This window comes from Monocercomonoides exilis (genome assembly GCF_001643675.1).
Source record: "Monocercomonoides exilis strain PA203 chromosome Unknown scaffold26-1319188, whole genome shotgun sequence".
Classification (NCBI taxonomy): domain Eukaryota; phylum Preaxostyla; order Oxymonadida; family Polymastigidae; genus Monocercomonoides; species Monocercomonoides exilis.
Window position 1 is genome coordinate 277,879 of NW_027150571.1, and position 14,431 is coordinate 292,309.

A 14,431-nucleotide genomic window follows, 5' to 3' on the forward strand; every position below is an offset into this window, starting at 1 on the left:
AGAATATTCATCATTTGAGAATTTCATGTGTGATGGCTGATCGAACATTATCATAATGCAAATTAAAATGAAAAAGGTTTGTAAAAATGTCTGTGATTTTTATTTGTATTGATGTTCTTTCATTTTGTTGTTTTACATAGACGTTCATTAATTTTTTGAAATAAAAGAAATTTAAAGCTGATGACTGAATAAATGTTCACATTTTCAAAGAATAATAAAGGTTTCAAATGTTTGAGAGTTTTGTGAATTATATATTGTTTTTCAATTAACTTTTCACTATTATATCGATTCTTCGATTTATTTAAATATCAAAAAAGTAGCAAAGAAACAAAAATTCATTTCGAGTAGTTGATTAAAGAAAGATCAGCGTGCGTTGGAGATGACTGAAAAGCAAACATCGCCTAAGTCTCAGCGAAGGAAAGTTTATAGGGAGGCCTTGAAGAAGAACAAGGATAGGACAATGAAGAGAATATATGAGAAAAGTTTGGGACACTCAGAGTCATCTGAGCATTTGCTGAGTGAGAGTGGCTCCACTGAATATATTCTGGGAAGAGATTCAGACAAGATCCATGAATGGATGCTGGAGAAGGTTGATGAGAAAGAAGAAGATGAGGAGGAAACAAGAAAGAGATCACCATCACCATCCATTTCATCCACTTCAACAACTGATTCAGACTCAACATTTGTCAGAACAGAAAGTCTTTGTCCAACCACCTCATCGATGTCGAATCTGGTGGATGCGATGGCATGCTCCTCACCACACGAAAAGTTGATTGTGGATTTGAGGGATTCTCTTTTCATGTTGCTTCATGGAAGAAATGAGAAGAAAGAAATGGCGATTGGCACTCTGCAGGAGAGGGAGCAAACAGCTGCTCAGATCATGTTCTGGGTGGCCAATCTTGCTCTCCACTCTTTTGATGAGATGGAAAATGGATTATCTTCTCTTTCCACTCTGAGCCCTCACATTGTGTTGTTTTCAGAACACATGGTGATCTGCATTGTGATGCACTCTGACTTCTCATCTGATGATAGTTCAGATTCATCATCCATCTCATCATCGACCATTGTGACATCTGCAAGTGATGATAGTGACTCCCTTCCCTCATCTGCCTTTGAAGATGAGGATGACTTCAAAAAAGAGTGTTTGAGGTGGAAGGCACCAGAGCTGCAGGTGAACAAGAAGATGGGAGCAACGAAGAAGTCAGTGGTGTTTTCGATAGGGATGATGTTGTGGGAGTGCTTGACACTGAATATTCCGTTTGGAGAGTATGAGGTGGAAGTGGCTGGGCAGAAGATTGTGAATGGAGGAAGAATGGATAAAACGTACGAGAGTAGGTTTTCACTCAGTCGTCTTGTTTTGGTTTCCTTTTTTTTCGAATGGTCAGAGTCCAGACATGCTGAAGTGAAGAGAAATCATATCCAATGATTTACGAACTTGCAGTAATCTTCATGGACTCAAACATAATCAACGATGAAGCAGAAAGTTGAGGATATGTGAGTGAATATATTGGAAGAGACCTTACTGGAATAAATGCAGCTTACGATGAACAAAGCATATGATAAATGTTTTTTTTTTCGTTCCAACAGCTGTTTATCGTGTTCTTTTCTCATTTATTGATCTTCCTATCTTTTATTGATATCATTTATTTTATGTTACTGGTTTTTTCTTTCATCAAACTCACAAAATATCCAAAGAGAATTTTTTTAGATTTGTTATTTGTAACTTTTCGTGAAATAAGAAAAAAATTTGAACCTGAAATAAGACTATTGATATGAAAAAAATGATATCGATCAGAAACTCAATGAAAATCCTTTTTTTTCACAATTAACATCGCATTTGATGTTCACGATGTTGATGAATATCTTCTTTCTGCAATTATTCGCTTGAAGTGTGAAAGAAGAAATTTGCATGAGTATCAGGAACCGTTCCGCATTTTCTTATTTCAAAATTGCAAACATTGGGATTGTCTTGAACAATTGAAGGCTTGTAATCAATAAGAAAAAATGTGAGGAAGGCGATACATTCAGACTACAATTGATCTGTGAGATTGCGTTCAATTTTTTCCACATTTTTTCAAATCCGCTTCTAATGCGCGTGAACAAATCCATTTGTAATAATTATTATTTTCGAATGTTCCACTTTTTTCTATCCTGCGAAACCCAATTATTCGACACGTCAATTTTTCCGTTTAATCAATTTTGAAACCATCAAATTTCATTCTCCGCAAGTTGCATGTTTTGCTTTGATAAGAAGATTGGTCAACAAATAGAATTGGATAAAAAAAATTAATGAAATAGATGCAGAGTTGAGTCAAACATGTTTCATCGAATTCGACATTTTCTGATTCCTGGACAACTTCTTTAAATCAAGAATTTAATAAAAAAATTTCTCACAAGTTTCTTCGCGATTATTTTCTTTAAACGATAAATAATCATCATATTCGCCAAAAGAGTATTCTGAAATCAAAATCCGAAGATATTTGCGTAATGAAAATGATAATTTTCATGATATTTATTATGCTCGCTAAAGAAAATTTCTGCATAAAGATGAGATTGTTCTTAACATTAAATAGAGCTGATGTAATTGTTGTTTTTGTTCAGCTGAGTTTTTTCCATAATAGACTTATTGATCTTATACGACACAACGATCTACGTCAAGAAAAAATCCCATTGAGTCCGATCTGTTGTTAAACCTTAATTTACATCAAATTTTATTTATCAAAAAAATCATATTTGTGTATATAAAGTTAATTATAATAATTATAAAAACATTATGAATTGGCTATAATTTCTAAAAAAAGTAAGAAAATAAATATTATGAGTTTTGAAAATATTTCGAATGTTTGTATGTCTGTCGAGATGTCGAAGATATGAAAAATTGTCGGTATGTCGCAAAGGTTTAGTATAAATAAATAAAATAAATAATTTATTCATCAATACATGCTTAATGCCCAAAAAAAAATCAATTTGATTATTTGATCAAAGAATACCACAATATATATTATTTTTTCGATTTTTGATCTTTTTTTTATGATGTCAAAAAAAATCACCCACATTGCAATGACGCCAGATTCTGCTCCTACACGGACCTTGGATAAAGCCTGCAAATTGCTATTCGGAGATCAGACCTCTAACTCAGTGTTCAACTTTCCAATTAACGCCAGTGATATTTATCAGTCAACAGTTGAATATGAGTTGCTCTCGGTTCCCCCATTTATTCCATCTTAAACCCACGCTCACTCCCGATCAAGAAGCTGGTGCTCCGATGCACTTGATGAGGGAGCCTGGAAAGTGGAGTCTCGGTTGCTCCCAGCGTTGAAGGCAATTGTGTTGGCAACTCATAATGCGAAGCAGGAGGATAAACCTTATTTAAGCGACGCGTTAACCTTCTTAATTGCAGCGCTCCAAGAGGCTAGACATATGAGGATAATTGCAAAACTTGGTTTTGCTGCGGCTAGGTTATTACAGGAAGAAAAAGAAGATCCATTGCTCAACAGAGAACAACTTGAGAGGATTGCACCGCTGATGCAGAAGAAACAAGAGGCTATTACACACTCTTCGAATAAAGCCAGTCGTTAGAGCGCACACCTCGAGAGCATTTAACTCCAAAAGACTTGTTTTTTCGGAGAAAGTAGGAGGCCGCACCCAGACCTTCGCACGAGAGTGGGAGAAAATTGGAGAGGGAGAAGTGATTGCGGAGGGTATTCGACCGATTTGGAAAGGAAAGGGTGTGAGAGAAAAACTAGAGAAGGAGATTGGACGATGCAGAGGCTTTATCGGAGGGAAGAAAGAGGAGCAAGCCTGTGCAGAGTGGATACAAGAGGGGTTGAGGACGGAAGTGTTGACCAAGCTGACCGCGGACCAAGTTGGTTGCCAAAACAACATTTTCTTTATTTTGAAGAAAAACGGGAAATTCAGACAGATCCTACACTGCAGACCTCTGAACTCCGCGCTGAAGGATGTTCACTTCAAAATGGACGATCATCGCACGGTGGAGAAACTGCTGCAAAAGGAAGACTGGGCGACCTCTTTGGACCTCTCTCAAGCATATTTCCTCATACAGGTACACAGAGAGTTTACACCTTTCTTGGCTTTCCAGTTCAGAGGAGATTTCTTCGGTTTCAGGGGAATGCCGTTTGGATACAAGGACACCCCCAGGGTCTTTACCAAGTTGATGCGCAAAGTAATGTTACAGGTGAGGAAACGGTGGAGCGTGAGATGTGTAACCTATTTGGACGATATTCTTCTTCTTCATCAGGACAGGAATTAACTAAGAGCAGCAACGAAGGAGATTGTAGAATGGTTGTGGCAGCTAGGCTTGTTGGTAAATATGGAGAAAAGCGAGCTACAACCAAAAAGACACTTCAATTATCTGGGATGGAGATGTGACAGCAACCAAATGAATGTCAGGTTGGAAGATCAACGACGCAGGGAGCTGAGGCAACAATGTGGGAAATGGATGAAGTGGGTGAAGCGCAGCAGGACTGTGAAGGTGCGGGGTTTAGCATCCTTCATAGGGCTACTCAGCGCTACGCGCTTCGTGTTGAGAGACGCAAGCTTGTTCATGAACCGATGGTATGCGGTTCTCAACAAAGGCGTGAGAGAATCGGGTTGGAATGGGGAGGTGCGCCTCAACGGCAGTCTGAGGAGGCAATTGGAGCTATCGTGGCAGAGGCTGAATACGCGGTTCAGCAGGAAGCTTGTGGACTTTGCCAGCCCGGAAGCTGTTCTTACAACGGACGCATCTCCGTTTGCAGTGGGAGCAACCTTGAATATTGCGGGGAATGTGCAACATTTCCACAATCTTCTCAGCCCAACATGCAGGGAACAGACTTCGAATTACAGAGAGCTTTTGGCTGTTCTCCTTGCGCTCAACAATTATTCTTCCAGCCTGGAGCGCAACAAAATCCACAACCTGCTCCTCCGTTCGGACAATACCTCAGTAGTTTTCAATATCAACAGGTGGGGAGCAGGACCGAACTTGATCTCTCTGCTGAGAAAGATTCAATATGTATGTCAAGCGATGGAGGTGACATTGAAGTCCATTCACATTCCGGGAGAAAAGAAAGTGATAGCAGACTCGCTGTCAAGACTTGCAATCGCAGGAGACTACGAGATTCGGACTCAAAATCTTCGCGAAGCAGAAGCAGTTCTGGGAGCCGTCCCAGATGTGGACGCATTCGCAAACATATGAAACATGAAAAGACCGATATGGTATGGGCCAGGAAGCCCCTGGTGCACGGACGGTTAGGCCGCAGACTGGAGAGAAGGAGTCATCTTGACACATCCCCCTGTGCCCCTCATAATGCCTTGTCTGAAAAAAACCCAGACGGAAAGAGCGAAAGTGGTTCTTCTTCTACCAGCCTGGAAAAATCAAGTGTGGAGTCAATTGTTAGAAGAGATGGAGACTCATCGAGTTGTATGGAAGGACGCAAAGGAGGTCCTGATGCCAGGAGAAGGTCTAAGAAGGACGGGAGCATCTCTACCACTGGGAGGATACATGGCAGCGCAGCTAACCTGGTAGCAGATGAAGGCGAAATATGGTTGAAACAGAGCATGAGACAATGTGGAGTAACAGTGAGGATCCAAGGTGCCTCAAGGAACAGTGTGGCTCAAACAACATGGAGGTCGTATTGCTTCGGATTCAAACACTTCAGCAGAGCATGGAGGAGATTGAAACTGCGACAGTTCCTCAAGAAGTTTGACAACTGGATAAAGAACTGCGCGGACTGTTTTACAGACCTGAGGGACCGAGGTTTTTCATATGCTTGTCTCGCAGCCACGCGTTCGGCTATTTCCCTCTTTTCAAAGGTGGTCTGTGGTAAGGAGATAGGAGGAAACTCTCTCTTTCATGTGCTGTTTAGGTCGTTCTCCAGAAGCCAACTGCACAGAAAACCTCACACTGAGATGTGGAGGCCAGACCTCGCTTTTCGATATTATTTTCAGGACTAACCAAATGAGAAGTTGTCGTTCCTCGAACTAACCATAAAAAGCATTTTGCTAATTATGATATTCACAGCCTGCAGGTTTCGTAAACTAGCACAGCTCTCAATGATGGCATCGATTGTAGATTCAAGTGCAGTGCATCTCCAAACGAAGCTCAAGACGACAAATTCACCTTCATTCATTACAGTACCTTTCTTAGACGAGTCAAATGCAAAGATTTGCCCAGCAAGAACCTTTTTGTACCTATGGGAATTCATAAAACAGAGACACCCTGAATGTGACACATTTCTCTTGAACACAATGAAATTCACCCCGCTGACAGTGGAGGGTATTAGGAAGCTAGCTAGAATAGGAATGACTTGGATAGGAGTTCCCAAACATTACCGCCCATATACCATTAAGCACGCTGCTATTTCAACGCTGATGCTCAACAAGGTACCGGAAGCTCTGGTTGCAAAATACGCTAGACTATCACCAACTGCACACACTCCCTCTAGATTCTACCTCTCTGCAGACTTATCCCATCAAATGGCTGACAAGCTTATTTCAGCATCAAGCACACAATCTCCGATACTCCAATAGCAAACCTCGTGTTAGAAAAGCCAACAACTTGAGAAAACGGACTCAAATGTCACATCCGACCTGCCAACTGATGTCAACAGATTCGGTTTACCTCCCGTCATTCAGTCCACAAGACAAGACACCCAGATAACTCACCCATCAAAGATAGAAGAACCTGACGATCAGTAAAGGGCAAACATCCAAGCTGAAGGTATAAGGGATATAATCAGCATTTGGAAGATCAAGTGTTCCGGACGGAGAATTCGACTAGACAACTGGAAAGCCCAATTACTAAGACTCCCATAAAAGAGAGGTGTCGTAGATCACGATTGTTCTTAAGAATTAAGGTGCTTTGCACTTTAATTCGGGAAGAACAATCAATCTACGACACCTCTCTTGCCCACCCAGAGCTTTGCTCTTCCCACCACTCAACATAAAGAAGGAGCAGGTGTAAAAATATAGAGGAACATTCGTGGAACAAGCAAGACAACACAATCACATTTGCAGGATAATGAGCATGGAACATGGCCTATGACCAGTGTCAAAGCATTAGCCGAAGCCGAAGCCGAAGCCAAACGTGAAGCCAAAGCCTCTCCAATTCTAGGTTCACACGCTTACACACAAGGGTGACAATCCATCGCAACAGACACCACATTAACACAGCCTCATATTAAGCACAACATATCATTCACATTATAAACTCTATAACGCCTCAGTGCGCTTTGGTTTTCTGCACAATAAATTTTCTTTTAACTTAAAAATTATTTCACTTCATCCATTTTTGTTTTGTGAACGACGGAGCCCTTAATAAGGCGCTCTAACTCCCATAAAAGAGAAGTGTCGTAGATTGATTGTTCTTTCCGAAAATATATAAAAAATATCAATAACATTCAGTTAACCTTAATTAAATATTTCTTCATTTTAATCCTCTTTTCCTCTTTTAGAAAAGTCACATCGTACACTTCGTATATTCAACAAGTTTCTTCCATTTATTTGTTAATGTTCTAGAAGAATATTATTTTGTTTCAAATAATTATTATAATTCATTTTCTTAAAATAGAAAAATTTGAGTGTTTTTTTGTGTTTAACAAGTTTTTTCTAAATTTGATTCGATTTCCATGATTTCAATATTGTTTTTTAATAATATTAACAAAACCTAATTTGTTCTTTTTTATTAACAATAGTATTATTTAACGAAAAAAATTCATTTGATATGTTACAAAGAAAATAATAATCTACAAAAAAATTGTTATCCAAGAGAATGAATAAAAACTCTTTTTCATGAATATATAAAAAAATCACAGACACAGCAGATTTCTTAACAATTCTCACTCTGCTTCTTCCTCTCCTTCCACTTTATCTTCCACTTTTCCTTTCCCTTCTGCTCTCCTCCCCCCTCCATCTCTTTCTCCTCTCTCTTCAGACATTTCTGCCTATCCCTTTTCTCTTCCTCCATCACTTCCTTCTTTCTCATTGCTTTGATTAATTTCCTCACCTTTTCTCCGTTTTTCCATTTTTCTTTCATTGCATTCGTGAATCTCCTTAGCTTCATTACCACTTTCTTTTCCATCTCTGCTTTCAGCACGTTCTCTCTTAGCTTTGCTCTTCCGCCCTGTCGCTGCTGCCTCCTTGTTCTGCGCTAGAGCACTCAGCAGCAACCTTCCCTCTGCCTCCTCTGCCCCATCCAGCAGCATCCACAAAAACACAGACTCCTATTTTTCTCGGTTCTGCCCCAGTACTTCTTCCCCGACTCCACCAGATGCAGTAGCTGTTCATAGCACCACACAACCACCACCATCCACGCGCCACTCATCCCAATAAACAGGATGATAGGCAACCCACACCACTCATGCAGACTCAACCTCCTGCCTGCACCTTCCACTTTCCCCTCCAGCATAATCGCTGATGCCTCATGAAACTTTCATTCTTCCTCTTTCTCCTCCTCTGCCTTCCCTTCTTCACCTTTTCCTCCAGCCCGCTTCACCACCTCCTTTTCTGCTTCGCTCTTTCCTATCACATCATGCACTATCCTCCTGTTTCCCTGACTCTCTGTGATCCACCTTGCCTGATCGAAACGATGTGTCACAATCCACTCTCCGCTATTTTCTCCACACACAGGTATTAGGAAGGAAAAACAGCACAGCGCAGCTCCCTCCATAAGAACTCAAGCTGTATATTCCCACCACTGATCTATCCGACAGCTCTGTACGGTCAGACTGAAAACATCGGTTTCCCCCACACTCTTCCTCTACACACGCACTCTCACCACCTAATCGAAACCGACTCGCTCTTGCTCTGCTCTGTCCCAATCAAAGCACACTCCTCAGCCACCAATAATAGCTTCTTTTGCTTTCCCGGCATCCAGCTCCCAATCGTAAATATCAGAGGACACAGCACCGTTAGATACGTCTTCTCCACATCGTTGTCCAGATGCTCCGCAGCAAATGCCAGCGCCTTGCACGCTTACCGCTTGTCCTGATCCCAGCCAAAGAAGATGAAAACTCCACCTTCAACCGAACAAACATCCGCTTCTTGCACTTAGACTCTTATCTCCAACAACTGTTTATGTTTTAACTAGCATTTCATATGTTTGTAACAGCTTTTTGTGAAAAACAAGCTCTAATAATTTGAATGAATGAAAAAAATATAAGAAAAATTAAGAAAAAAATAAAATATATTTTTCAAACATCAATTGGATGACTTTGTGAATTTGAAAACTAAATAAAAGAATATTTAACATATGAAAAAACACAAACATTTGAAAAAATGCCTTATTGACTTGAATTACGTCAGTGACAGACAGTGACATTAGTGCCGTGGTATTTATACTTTAAAAAATTGATCACGACACAACCCATAGTTTCTAAAATAATAGAAAATTATTTATTGAAAATTTTTCAATAATAATTATTATAAATTCCAATGAAGCAAAAAATCAATTGTTAAAAAAATTCAATTTTTGAATGCTTTTTCTTTTTTGATGAAAAAGAAAATTTTAAAAAAATAATTGAATTTAATTTTTTCCGGTCACGTCACGTCACTCAAAAAATGTTCACATCAGAAGGCATGTGACGCAGATGTTTACCATATATAATTTTAATTCGAAAAAAAAAAGTATTTCAATTTCGAAAATTAATAGATATTTTACGGCAACTATCTGTATTTAGCAAAATGCTTAGTTGTTACGAAAAATCAAGACTTGTTACGGATAAATTACACTTGTTACGGAAAAAACACATTCTTTCAGACAAAGATTTTATATTTAAAAGGAAACACGATTTATGTGTACTTTGAGACACTTGTGTTTCAATTTATTAGACTGATAAATTTTTATTAAAGATGAGTTATTTAACGTTCGTTGATCCTTTTATTATGTATGCATCATTTTTTGTGAACGAAAAACAAAACATTATTTTTATTTTTTTAATTTGTGAATTTATTTTTCATATTGAAACACAAAAACTGATTGTTGAAGCTCCCAATTTAGAAATGCAGACATTCAACATGAAAATTGCACTAGTGGAATACTATATTCACAAACATCATCGTCGTTTTCAGAAACAGTTTCTTCTTTGAATTCATGAAAGACTTCTGTTAACTCCAGTCAAGCAAGCAGCAACTTAATGAATAGACAAAAGAATGGCCTGAATGAATGTGTTACTCGATGAAAAATAATGACGAATTGAGGATATCTGGGGGTTGTGGAAGGTTTTTTTGTCATAACTCCGATAAAAAATACCAAAGCCAAGTAGAAAAGGAATTAAATGCGAGACCTGCAAAATAACGAATTCCAGTAGAATGGTTTTTTGACAGGATGAAACGGCTGTGGAAACAATGTGTGAACAAATATCGTCACGGGCTGGATGATGCGAATTTTTATGAAGAAATTGCTGTACGGCTCACAAATCACAATATTCAGTCGAACTATCTCACAGAAGATGATGGGAAGTTTGAGAAGCAATGACTTATTTTTAATCAAGATGAAGTGGAAAAGCAAACAGAAAAAAGGCGCTAATCAAAGTTAATGTTCAGAGAGAAAATGAAAAGAAAACGAAAATCAATGCACGATGAAGAAATACATATGGAGAATTCAAAACAACGGAAAATTGCAAATGACGAGATCAATAAAGAAGCAGAAGGCAACAAAGAATAACTACTTAGCGATTTGCACTTTTTTTGTTCAGTTTTCCGAATTCTTGTTTCTATTTTAAGTTTTTTGCCTTCCAGTTTTTCATCACTTTCACTACAAATAAAAATAACAAATAAAAAGTTGTTTCAGTTCAAAATTAAAATAACTCGGAAAGAAAGAAATACCAAACTAGAGTTAGAGGTTTTGCAACGCAGTCCTGTCTTTCCGATTTGTTCTGCTTATACAGATATTCAGCCTTTTCTTTAACATGTAAATAACTTATTTCATTCTTAAACCTGTCATTAGTTGTCAAGCTGCTGCAAAACAAAATGGACGTCCATTTTTCGTTATGATATCTTATATCAATTTTGCTACCAACAATAGATCTGATTCTGAAGTCTGTGATAGAACTCAACAAACCCCATGTACCACAGCGGAGTATGCCCTCAACGGCTTCATTTCCCTCCTTCAAGATGCGTCTCTTACTCTCCTCAGCTCAACATTTGTCCCCAATCAAACTCTAACCTTCATCGCGTCTGATATAAAAATCACTGGCAATGGCACAACTGCCACCACCATCGCCTCCAGTGGCATTCCCCAACCAGCTTCTTCTTCATTTTCATCAATATCAACATCTTCTTCTTCACCAGATCCATCTGCCTCGTCTGCCCTCTTCCAACAGACCCAGGGCTCCCTCACAGTCTCTGCCCTCACCATCGCCCACAACTCCTCTAACCAAATCACCCCCATCCTCTTCCACCTCTCCAACGACTCCCCTTCCCTCAACCTCAACACAACCACAATCACCGGAACAACCTCCATAACAATAAAATCTCCCCTCTTCTTCCTCACTGCTGGCTCCCTCGCCCTCAACCACACAGCAATCACCAGTCTCACCCTCAACAGCCAAAGCATCTTCCACCTCACCTCTCTCTCCGCTCCCCTCACTCTCAACTCCTCCAACATCACCCACATCACCTCCACTGCCACCCCCACCAGCTGTGTCCTCTCCTCTGCCACCTCCCCTACCCTCTCCCTCTCCCTCGCCAACTGCACCATCACCAACATCAACTCAGAACAGTTCAGCCAACAGACTGCCACCAATGGCGGGTGCATCTCATTCGCCTCATCTGCCTCTGCAAACACATTTTCTGTGAGTGATTCCACCTTCTCCAGCTGCTCTGTGAGCGAGGATACAAGTTCTGGAGGAAGAGGCGGTGCTCTCATGATCGAGTACAAGGATGATTCGCAAGTGTCATCCACAACCTTTTCCATCACCAATATCGTGTTTTCAGGAAACAAGGCCAGTGTCGGAAGAGATGTGTATTTTGTGTGTGAATCATTTGTCGCTTCTGTGAAGGAACCCTTGTTCGCCTTCATGAGAAGCATCACTCAGAAAGACAATTCGGCTGTTGGACATGACAGAACAGAAGCATTCGGTGATTGGAATGTCGATTTGTTTATATTTCTCAACGGGCATACAGCTGACAATGAATACGTGGAAAGAATACTTGGTATCAAGGAAGTGAATTGCGAGTTGGAAAAGACTCCCTACAAGAGCACACACAATGCGATGGGGCTTCTGAAGAAGGTGCAGATCATAAGGCAGAAATCATTTCATGAGCTGGCTTGTCGGTGAATTTATGTGTAAATGAAGACAAAGTCGAAGATATTTGAAGAGAAGGCACACAAAATAGAAGAAAACATCTCACATGTGCATTTGATTGATTAATCACCATATATCTTCTGTAAATTCTGTTGTTTCATAGAATTATCCATTAAATATGCCTTTTCAAATAAATAAGGTTCCCTCATCGTTTCACCTTCTCCGACATGTTGAAGGCGTGTGACGTTGTGTAACCTGCCGAACACTATTTTTGAACTCATTCATTTCATAAAAGAATTGCTCTAATACTCTTTCTTTTTTATCTGCGCCTCTTTCAGCTTCCAAATAAAAAAGGCAAAATCGTACTCCTTTTTTATTTTACCATGCTAATCGGCTATTCTCCACAAATAGTAACTTTCTTCTCGTTGGCTCATATTTTCAGCTGATATTCTGTTATAGAATAAATATTCGTTTTGTGCTTCTGGATAGAAATGAAAGACGAGGCATGACGTTGAATTTGGCTGGAGTTGAATGAAGTGGAAATATAAATATTTTTGTTGATCATCGAAGAAGGCGTTGAAGAAGAAGAAATAGAATGAAATGAATTCATCTTGATGGCTTTTTATTTCCAATATAATGAATAAAGATATTATTCATTCAACGATTGATATATTGAGGCGAAGAAATGAGAATGATTTATTTTTTGTTCAGTTTATATGCACTGAAGAATTGAATGGAATAAATGCATCAGAATGTCCATGGACTGATCCAACGCCATCGGAAAATTTACAGTTAAGAGGAAGTAGAAGAAGACAACGAAGAAGAAGAAAAGGAAGAAAAAGGAAGGAAGGAAGGAAGGAAGAAGAAGAAGAAGAAGAAGAAGAAGAAGAAGAAGGAAATTCGAGTGTATTGGTGGAAGGTTGAGGAGAAGAGGCTAAAGATCCAAAGCAAACAGCAAGAGGAGAGCGAGGTGAGGTAAATAAAGAGAAGTTGGATGTTTGATAGAGAGAAGAAGGAAGAGAAGAAAAAGAAGAAGAAGGTGATAGAATATTGACAGGAAGAGAAGGAGAAGAATCTTTTGCAGAAGGGCAGCTGAATGAATCGTGAGCAGACGATTCAGATGAAGCAACAGGAGTGGAAGGCAAAGAGGCAGTTGAATCAATTGGAAGAGTTGAACTGTTCAAAGAAGAAGAAGAAAAAGAGGATGCTGTTGAATCAGATGATGTTGAAGAAGGACGTGGTTGTGAAGGTGAAGGAGAAAGTGAAAGATGATTTGACGAAAGAGAAGAAGGCGAAACTTGTGCGATCTGAATGACCGGTTAAGGAGATGACTGAACAGAAGAAGAAGAAGAAGAAGGCGATTATGAAGTTAATGCTGAATGATCAGATTTCAACACAATGACTGTTTTCGAAAATAAAATTCTTTCAACAGAAGATATGAAGAAAGAACGAAAGAAGAAGGGGCATTTGAGAGAAAATTGGAATGAAATGAGTTCAATTGTTCTCTTTGGACGAGCTGGGCGACAAAGGCGAGCAAGAATCATCTGAAGAAAATACAGACAAAATGAGCAGATTCCAATTTCATTACAGCCAACAGCGGCAACAGAAAGTAGTTTCATTGTGTGTTGCAACACAAGAATTTGTTGGCTATTCAAACAACAAATTCTCAAATACAAAGAAGGCCTTCTTTCCATCAGCTAAGTTTAAAAAATCTCGTCAAAGAAAATATTGAAGGAGAAAAAGAAGAAACCAGATAATTAGCAAAAATGCTGCTTGATATGGATTGTCTCTGAGAATAACGTTCAACATATAAAATAATGTTGGCTGGAATGGAAAAAAGATATCAAAAGGATTTGAAAATTATTAGTCTTACACTGATTTAATAAATTCCTAAAAAGAACACACCTCATATTCCAGTCTCAAATGCAGAGGAATGTTCAATCACTGATGCTGTTAATCTCCATTTCCACTCCTTCGCATCGCTTCTTTCTTCGTAGTCCTTTTTTCCCAATAAAAACTTAATTTTCAATGTTGCATCCACTTCCTTTTTCAAGAAAATAATATTTCTGCTATTTTGCCCGAATGCTGCCTTTTGTTTGCATTCTTCTTTGCTGAAAAAAGCTTTCTGTTTGAATCAATAGAAAAACAATAAATGTTATATTCGATCATGTTTCGAATTGTTTTGAAAA

The 14,431-nt window shown here is 39.1% G+C and overlaps 7 protein-coding genes across 7 annotated transcripts; 3 read left to right on the forward strand and 4 right to left on the reverse strand.

Annotated features, from left to right (window-relative positions):
* Window positions 1-379: 379 nt before the first annotated feature.
* Window positions 380-1,426, forward strand: MONOS_12366 (uncharacterized protein; the record flags this gene model as incomplete). The annotated part of the gene is made up of 1 exon (XM_067864981.1): window positions 380-1,426. One exon carries the CDS (start codon window positions 380-382, stop codon window positions 1,424-1,426), a length of 1,047 nt encoding a protein of 348 aa, XP_067726192.1.
* Window positions 1,427-3,762: 2,336 nt separating this feature from the next.
* Window positions 3,763-4,389, forward strand: MONOS_12365 (uncharacterized protein; the record flags this gene model as incomplete). The annotated part of the gene is made up of 1 exon (XM_067864980.1): window positions 3,763-4,389. The coding sequence occupies one exon, from the start codon at window positions 3,763-3,765 to the stop codon at window positions 4,387-4,389; it is 627 nt and encodes a 208-aa protein (XP_067726193.1).
* Window positions 4,390-4,446: 57 nt separating this feature from the next.
* MONOS_12364 (uncharacterized protein) lies at window positions 4,447-6,528 on the forward strand (the record flags this gene model as incomplete). The annotated part of the gene is made up of 2 exons (XM_067864979.1): window positions 4,447-5,605; window positions 6,020-6,528. The coding sequence occupies 2 exons, from the start codon at window positions 4,447-4,449 to the stop codon at window positions 6,526-6,528; spliced, it is 1,668 nt and encodes a 555-aa protein (XP_067726194.1).
* A 1,412-nt stretch (window positions 6,529-7,940) lies between these two features.
* Window positions 7,941-8,201, reverse strand: MONOS_12363 (uncharacterized protein; the record flags this gene model as incomplete). The annotated part of the gene is made up of 1 exon (XM_067864978.1): window positions 7,941-8,201. One exon carries the CDS (start codon window positions 8,199-8,201, stop codon window positions 7,941-7,943), a length of 261 nt encoding a protein of 86 aa, XP_067726195.1.
* A 227-nt stretch (window positions 8,202-8,428) lies between these two features.
* MONOS_12362 (uncharacterized protein) lies at window positions 8,429-8,665 on the reverse strand (the record flags this gene model as incomplete). The annotated part of the gene is made up of 1 exon (XM_067864977.1): window positions 8,429-8,665. The coding sequence occupies one exon, from the start codon at window positions 8,663-8,665 to the stop codon at window positions 8,429-8,431; it is 237 nt and encodes a 78-aa protein (XP_067726196.1).
* Window positions 8,666-11,149: 2,484 nt separating this feature from the next.
* MONOS_12361 (uncharacterized protein) lies at window positions 11,150-12,025 on the reverse strand (the record flags this gene model as incomplete). The annotated part of the gene is made up of 1 exon (XM_067864976.1): window positions 11,150-12,025. The coding sequence occupies one exon, from the start codon at window positions 12,023-12,025 to the stop codon at window positions 11,150-11,152; it is 876 nt and encodes a 291-aa protein (XP_067726197.1).
* A 924-nt stretch (window positions 12,026-12,949) lies between these two features.
* On the reverse strand, window positions 12,950-13,827 carry MONOS_12360 (uncharacterized protein; the record flags this gene model as incomplete). The annotated part of the gene is made up of 2 exons (XM_067864975.1): window positions 12,950-13,549; window positions 13,804-13,827. 2 exons carry the CDS (start codon window positions 13,825-13,827, stop codon window positions 12,950-12,952), a joined length of 624 nt encoding a protein of 207 aa, XP_067726198.1.
* Between the last annotated feature and the right edge of the window lie 604 nt (window positions 13,828-14,431).